Source organism: Lactuca serriola, chromosome 2, assembly GCF_051521515.1.
Source record: "Lactuca serriola cultivar US96UC23 chromosome 2, Lser_US96UC23_V15, whole genome shotgun sequence".
NCBI lineage: Eukaryota > Viridiplantae > Streptophyta > Magnoliopsida > Asterales > Asteraceae > Lactuca > Lactuca serriola.
In genome coordinates this window covers 223,580,987-223,589,217 of record NC_136409.1, presented here as the reverse complement: position 1 = coordinate 223,589,217, position 8,231 = coordinate 223,580,987, and the positions used below count along the sequence as shown (strand labels likewise).

The 8,231-nt window shown below is 34.0% G+C and overlaps 1 protein-coding gene across 2 annotated transcripts; it reads left to right on the top strand.

The window, feature by feature from the left end:
• Positions 1–2,388: 2,388 nt before the first annotated feature.
• Positions 2,389–8,216, top strand: CTEXP (kinase family with ARM repeat domain-containing protein). Of its 2 annotated transcripts, none has more exons than XM_079027076.1 (20): positions 2,389–2,655; positions 3,754–3,852; positions 3,944–4,095; positions 4,263–4,335; positions 4,430–4,552; positions 4,668–4,776; positions 4,861–4,940; positions 5,128–5,209; positions 5,315–5,454; positions 5,542–5,652; positions 5,783–5,899; positions 5,981–6,070; positions 6,163–6,291; positions 6,421–6,496; positions 6,599–6,698; positions 6,781–6,850; positions 6,939–7,012; positions 7,125–7,240; positions 7,341–7,616; positions 7,706–8,216. In XM_079027076.1, exons 1-20 carry the CDS (start codon positions 2,530–2,532, stop codon positions 8,047–8,049), a joined length of 2,487 nt encoding a protein of 828 aa, XP_078883202.1. In that variant the 5' UTR covers positions 2,389–2,529; the 3' UTR covers positions 8,050–8,216. The 2 variants fall into 2 exon arrangements, with proteins under 2 accessions (XP_078883202.1, XP_078883201.1); XM_079027075.1 differs by having other exon boundaries at positions 7,338–7,616.
• Positions 8,217–8,231: the final 15 nt, after the last annotated feature.

Below are 8,231 nucleotides of genomic sequence, written 5' to 3'. Positions count from 1 at the left end.
ACTTAGTTCCATCCTATTTTCTTAACAACAAATTTTATATTTTATCCATTTGTATCATCCCTAAATGTAAGTTACCTTTATTTTTATTGGTTTACAAAAAAAATTAATTTACATCATGAATTTATTGATTAACAATGAGTCTAGATTTTATAGTTGATATGCAACTATGTACATCATATGTAATGTTATTATATCTATATGTCTAAAAAGATGATTTTTTATGTTGTTTTATTAAACATTCGATGGTTGTTTGGTTTGTTGAATCTTTTTATGATGTTATTGTCAAATTAGTAGTTAAAAATCTAAAACATTTATAGGGTAAATTACACAAATCGTCCCTTGTGCACATGCCAGAAAGCGTGTTTAGTCCCTATTTTCAATAATTAACTCGGACCGTCTCTCATTTCTTTTAAATTTGCACGCTTCATCCCTATTGACATAAAATGACTATTTTGCCCTTAATAATTTCTTTTTTCATTTTCTTTTATATATATATATATATATATATATATATATATATATATATATATATATATATATATATAATTAAAAATAAGAATAAAAAATACCCCCCACCTTTCCCCCTTCCGCTTCCTCGATCTGAAGGTCGAATACAATATATAGTTTATTTTACCTCTGTCTCCTTCTTTCTCACTCAATCCATACACCAATGAACACCCCATCACTGCCACCTTTACCAACTTTTCCATCATTACTATCATCTCTAACCCTTAAAACCTACAACAAGATTCAACTATAGCCACCATATTCTCCACATATTACCTACCCTACGAAAAATCCATCGAAAAAAAATCGATCGAGACATCCATGGTGGTGATTTTTCCAAATTTGTCAATGTCATACATGTTGGGGTTGCTTTCTTCATAGAGCTTCAACAAAAGAATATACCCAACTGACCATAGCTTTATTTGATTTGACAAATTGCTTGACAGGAAATTGAGTCTCGAGAAATCGTCTGTACCAAGCCATAATTTATTCTTGATATCATGTGATGAACCATCATAGTTCTTTAATAGGAGAGGGAAATCCATGGTGGTGATTTTTTCAAATTTGGTAAAGTCTTATCTGCTTAAAGGTTGAACTAATACAAGTGTGTGTTTCCAGAAGAATCCATCAAAACCAAACCAACCAGAAACTCAAAATAAAAATCGATTTAGGAGGGATGGAGAAGGGGGGAACGAGGGAATGAAGATAAGCTTCCCAGTGAAACAGTTGGGAAAGGCAGCTGTCGGAGAATAAACCTTCACCCGTTTCCTCCGATCTCGTATTTGCCTCTCATCGGAAACATAAATTTGTGATGGGGTGTTCTTGGTGTTGCTAGAAGGGTTTTCATCACATGGAGAGTAGTGGTGGGAAAAAAATGATCTAGACACCATGACCTTCCTCCTTTCCACCCGACCTGAACATCGGAAACTACCTCCATATATGTCGGCAATTGTTGATCTGAACGTCGCCAGAATGTTGGAGGTTGAGAGTTTGATGGCTCGCTGGAATCCTAGAGTGTAAGGGTGAGGTTTAATGAGAGAAAAGATAAATAAGGGGAAGGATTGCTATTTTTTTTCTAAATATAATTTATAATTAATAATACTAAATAAATCAAAAATAAATAGAAAATAAATAAATAAAGGGCATTATGGTCATTTCAGATCTAGTATGGACTAGATTCACAACAAAACCACGTATCAGGGACAGAGTGTGCAACTTTTAAACAAATGAGGGACGATCTGAATTAATTTTTGAAAATAGGGACTAAACACATTTTTTGACATGTGTACGATGAACGATTTGTGTAATTTACCCAGTTATTTATATATATATATATATATATATATATATATATATATATATATATATATATATATATATATATATATATATATATATATACACACCATAAATTAAACCAAAAATTAAACTTAAGTGGTAAAACATCTTTAAAAATTTAGATACTACCATTTAACAAAAGTAAAACTTGATTATCATTAAATTAAATATTAATGATTACTAAAAATAATATAAAAATTGATAAAACATGTTAAACATCTACAACAATATGTTTTTCATAGATAACTTGTATGTTATTATTAATACATATATATTTTTTATATTTTAAATTATATATATAATGTGTTCTTTTTATATTTTTTAACGTTGGACTGGTTATGTATATGGTTATATCTAGATGATTATATTATTTAGTACGAGTTTTGGATAAAAATTTATTATTATCATATAATATCTTTATATTTAGTTTTTTGTATTTGTATGTTAGTAATAGGATAAAGTATAGGTAAAAAGAAAAAAAGTAAAACTGATTATTTTTTGTTAAACATAAAACTTCGGGGCTACAGTTTCAGTTAATCCATTAATTAATTGTTGATTACAGTGCGACGATTTTCCGTTCCATTTCGTCTCCACTCACCCGTGTCTGCTCTATACGAATCGCAGCACTCTCGTCTGTCTCACCAGAATTTCAGATCGATCGATCGCCTTCTTTCTCGAGAGCAAATGTTTAAATTCTTGAAAGATGTTGTCTCCGGATCTGGCGCTGGCGTCAAAGATTTGCCTTACAACATCGGCGAACCTTATTCCTCCGCTTGGGGCTCTTGGACTCACTCTCGCGGCACCTCCAAAGTAACTTCTAACATATATTTCTTTTTATCTATATATGTTTTCATTTATATAAATATTTTTTTGTGTGTGTTTATGGATGTATATATATATGAAGATTCTTTATATCGCTTGTACTCCTGAGTCCTGACTCATGTGTATTTGCGTTGTTAACCGATTCAATTGTGCTGCTGAAATTCCCGAATTGAATTTTCTATTTCTGCGTGGTGTGTAGATTTGTGCATAAGATGTTAGTATAGTAGGATCAAGTGAGTGAGATTTGTTAGGGTTGGTGAACTTGTTAGGGTTAGCATTTGCTGTTATGTATATTGTTAAGGTCGAAGTTAGTGCAGTTGTTATGGGGTCAAGTTATATAGTGATGTGGATTATATTGGAATTTTGTGATTCATGGACAGTGTGAGATGTAAAGGTTTTTGCATGATAAAGTTTATAAGTAGCTCATCAGAGATATTTAATAGTAATAGGATCAAGGAATCTTGATTTGATAAGATTATTCTATTTTGTTAAAATTTATAAGTTTTGCAAATCAATCTTCTTTAAGCATGGAGTTGGTGCAGATGCTTTCATAGGTTTATCATACTATGGGTGGATTAGAATTTGACTTGCACATAGAAATGTGAGATTTGAAGGTTTGTAGGGAATTTGATGCTGAAATTTATTAAGGACTCCGATTGAGTGCATGATTAATTGAAGTGACATGGAATTTTATTCATACATGTATCTGTAAAGCAGTCATGAACAAGAAAGTCACAACTATAGCTCAACATACTTTGTACAATGAGAAACACTTGTTGTTATCGGTTTGGAACTAATCATGTTATTGCGTGCAGTCCTTTCATTTCTTAACAATAATGATGTTTCAAAAAAGTACTTAACAGTCATTAAACCAAATCTGCTTGCCATCAATCATTGATAGTATGATCCTTCTACTCCTTTTTTCTTGCAACATGTGCAGTCTGTTTATATTGTTTCTGATAAATGGTATATAGCTGTTTCTTGAAATACTTATCAGTTAGAGACTCACCATACTAAATCATCTATGATCTTTTGAATGAATGACAAATTCACTTCAGGTTGTAATTTAATTGGTTGTTTGTATAGGACGATGGATCCCCAGTATCAATCTTTTCTCTTACAGGAAGCAATGCCAATGATGGACATTTAGCTGCTGGGCGCAATGGTGTTAAGCGGCTTCGAACAGTAAGTTTTTTGTATATAATTAATAATTTATAGTTTGTATCTGTTTCTGTTGAGTGGGAAGCAAATCTGTAATTTGTTATTTCATTTTCAGGTAAGGCATCCAAATATATTGTCATTTCTCCACAGTACCGAGGCTGAGATATTTGATGGGTCATCCACAAAGGTTGTTATCTATATTGTCACTGAACCTGTTATGCCACTGGCAGAAAAGATCAGGGAATTGGGATTAGAAGGTACACAAAGGTACACAGTCTCATTTTTCAATTGGATTCTCTGTTTGTTATTATTATTTTTTTTGTGTTCTCATGTCCTAAAATTGGTTCACTCTTTTTAATTATTTGATGGATCTATTCTTCAACCTTCCCAACTTGGTTTGGATTATCATATAATAGTGCTGTTTTTGACACCAGGAATGAATATTATGCTTGGGGCTTGCATCGCATAGCTAAAGCTGTGAGCTTCCTTAATAATGATTGCAAACTTGTAAGTATTGTCATATAGATCTTAAATTCTTGCGTCATCATGTGACATTCTTTTGTACTTGAAGTTGCATTCTTTTAACGTGTGTTTGATTCAGGTGCATGGTAATGTTTGCTTGGAAAGTGTGGTGGTTACTCCAACTTTGGACTGGAAGTTGCATGCTTTTGATGCTCTTTCTGAGTTTGATGGGAATAATGAACTCTCTACTGGACCAATGCTGGTATGCCATCATCACTCAATCATACAAATGGAATCTTATATAGCAACAATTCAAAATTGCTTAAATACCTTTTTGATGGATTCTGGTTTCTTAACTTTCATTTATTAATATCCAGCAATACGAATGGCTTGTTGGCACGCAATACAAACCAATGGAGTTGGCAAAATCAGACTGGGCAACAATCAGGAAATCTCCACCATGGGCAATTGATTCTTGGGGTTTAGGTAAGCTTTTATAACATTGCCTCATTCATTTTTTTTAAAATAAAAAATAGCTGTTTAGTTTATCTTGCTTAAACTTATTACCAGGCTGTCTCATCTATGAGATTTTTGCTGGGTTGAAACTGAGCAAAACCGAGGAGCTACGAAATACAGCTTCAATACCAAAGGTCAGCTTCATTGCCATTATAGTTGACAAGAAACTGACTTCTTCATTCATGGATAGAATCTTTGTTTCTGTGAAATGTTGTTTGCATTTGTTTTTGTTATTGATTATGTGAAATACTGACTGTTTAAAAGATTTTGGTGATTTGAATATTCATTTTCATCTGGGTCTGTCTATTTCCTGTCTCACAGTCTCTACTTCCAGATTATCAGCGGCTCTTGAGTTCTATGCCTTCTCGCAGGCTGAATTCATCAAAGCTTCTTGAAAACTGCGGTTTGTCTCAACACTCACTCGCTTCACTTACAATTTAATGTATCTTACATTATTAACCCTATAGGTTTTAAATGCTAAAAAAAAAAACCAAACTTGTTATGGCAGAGTACTTTCAGAACAAGTTGGTGGATACCATTCATTTCATGGAGATACTTAATTTAAAAGACAGTGTCGAGAAGGATACATTCTTCCGGAAACTTCCAACTTTAGCAGAGCAGCTGCCTCGTGAAATTGTTCTCAAAAAGGTATATACTATATATATATACTTTTTTTTTGTTCAATGAATATTAAATTGAAATATAGAATGTGAAGTTTGTGTTATGGATTTGCAGTTTCTTCCTTTGGTAGCTTCCGCCTTAGAATTCGGTTCAGCTACTGCACCTGCTTTGACTGCGTTTTTGAAAATGGGTGCTTGGCTTTCACCAGAAGAATTCAACAAAAAGGTTAATATATATATATATATATATATATATATATATATATATATATATTCATTCTATGTTGTGGTGTGTTCCAGGTGGCAGCTGGTTTTCTTATTCTGATTGTTGGTGTTATTATTAATGTTTAATGTAGGTCCTGCCAACAATTGTGAAGCTTTTTGCTTCCAATGACCGAGCTATTAGAGTTGGACTTCTGCAGCATATTGATCAATATGGAGAGTCATTTTCTGCCCAAATAGTTGATGAACAAGTAAGAATCAAAATTTTTCTAGTGTCAAACTCAAACAAGCTGATTGGTTTGGTTTGTTTTGGTCTGTGTTTCCTTCCTTAGGTGTATCCACATGTTGCTACTGGTTTTTCAGACACATCTGCCTTCCTGCGTGAGTTGACTCTTAAATCCATGCTTGTTCTTGCTCCAAAGGTATATTTATGATAAAATCATCAGATTTAGCTTGCTTATGTCTGTTTCTTATGATTTAATTTTAATCTATCTGTTTATTCTTTAACATGCAGCTGTCACAACGCACCTTATCTGGGTCACTTTTGAAATATCTTTCAAAGCTCCAGGTGGACGAGGAACCAGCAATCAGAACAAATACCACAATACTTCTTGGGAATATTGCTACCCATCTTAATGAAGGGGTTAGTTAGTTAATAAAACCCCCCATTTTGAATTTTTTTAGTATTCTAAATCTTTATTATTTCATAACTCCTTTTCTTTTCTTGAAGCAAATGCATTTATTTATTTATTTATGGTTAATAAAATTGCAGACACGCAAGAGAGTGCTGATTAATGCGTTCACTGTTCGTGCTTTGCGTGATACATTTCCTCCTGCTAGAGGAGCAGGTCAATTTACTTTGGTTTTATATTTTCCCCCAATGAAATTACTTAATTAATTATCAATCTTTTTTTTTTCTAAAATACAAAATTTCATTCTGGGTGTGGCAGGTATAATGGCTCTGTGTGCCACAAGCTCTTATTATGAACCCCAAGAGATTGCAGCTCGTATACTGCCAAATGTTGTTGTACTCACAATTGATCCCGACAGGTTACCTTATTTTCCTTTAGTTGTATTAGCTAGCATTTAATTTTCCAAATTAAAATTATTTTTTATTTTTGATTTTCTGCAGTGATGTCCGGTCAAAGGCCTTCCAAGCAGTTGAACAGTTTTTGCAGATAGTTAAGCAGTACCATGAAAAGGTGGTTGTTTCATTTTCTTTTTGGAATCCGTGGCTATATTATATATCGTTGGTTATTATTAAACAATGTGTTTAATATGTTTTTGTAGACATCTGGTGGGGATAGCAGCGAGGGTATGGGGTCCACAATTTCATCACTTCCAGGGAACGCAAGTATACTTGGGTATGTAATGTAATCTATTTATTTTGCTAATTCCTTATCTTGCTGCCTTTAAAAAGTAAGACTGAAACCCAACCAACAATACATGCAATTATAATTTATAATTATAATACAGATGGGCAATGAACTCTTTGACAACAAAAGGCAAACCCTCGGAACAAACCACACAAGCAGTGCCTCCAAAATCCACCTCACCTCTTGTTTCTGCTGTCCCCAATGCCGCCATTACAGGTAATAACTTTGTAACAAACACAACACATTTCCTTGACGCAAATATAATTTCATTTTTTTTTTTTATAAAATAATTACTGGATTTCTATCATCTTAGTAGTAGCATCACGTGCACATACCCAAAGTACAACAACACTAGTCCGAGGTGGAAGTTCAGATTATGGTGGTGACATGGCGGATCAACCTGCACCGGTGTCACCTACCTCGACTGACGGCTGGGGTGAGCTAGAGAACGGTATCGGTATTCATGAAGATGAAGAGATTGAAAAAGACGGGTGGGACGATATGTTGCCACTAGAAGACGAAAAACCGCCACCTGCACTTGCAAACATCGAAGCAGCTCAAAAACGGCCTGTCATACACACAAAACCACAAGGTATTATTTATTTAATCATTTTCCAACTTTTATGATATATTTATTTACTTGTTAATTTCATACAATTGTATTTGTTTTTTTCTTTTCAGGATCAATTCCTCGGCCGAAATCTACATCACATGTGAGCAAAGATGCAGATGATGATTTATGGGGTTCAATAGCTGCCCCTGCCCCTGCCCCAGCTCCTGCCCCAAAATTGGCGTCAAGATCTTCAAATTCGAATGTGAAAGCAGCAGCAGGAGGAGGGATTGGTAGTGGGAGTGTTGTTGATGAGGATGATCCATGGGCTGCTATTGCAGCACCAGCACCAACCACAAGGGCAAGGCCTTTAGCAGCTGGGAGAGGAGGAGGTAGAGGAGGAGGATCTAAACCTGGTGTGCCAAAGTTGGGTGCCCAGAGGATAAACCGGGCTGCTTCAACGCAGAAGTTTTGAAATAGATAACTGTGATTTTGTTTATACTTCAAACTTATTTCGGTTTTTAGGTTGAAAAGTTGTATATTTGTTTAAAATAATCTGTATCCTTCCTTGCTCATTTTTTTCATCTAACCTTCACATTTTAAAAAAAAAAAAGTTTGAATGAAAAAATCCATGTTTACATATGGCCTACACTACGT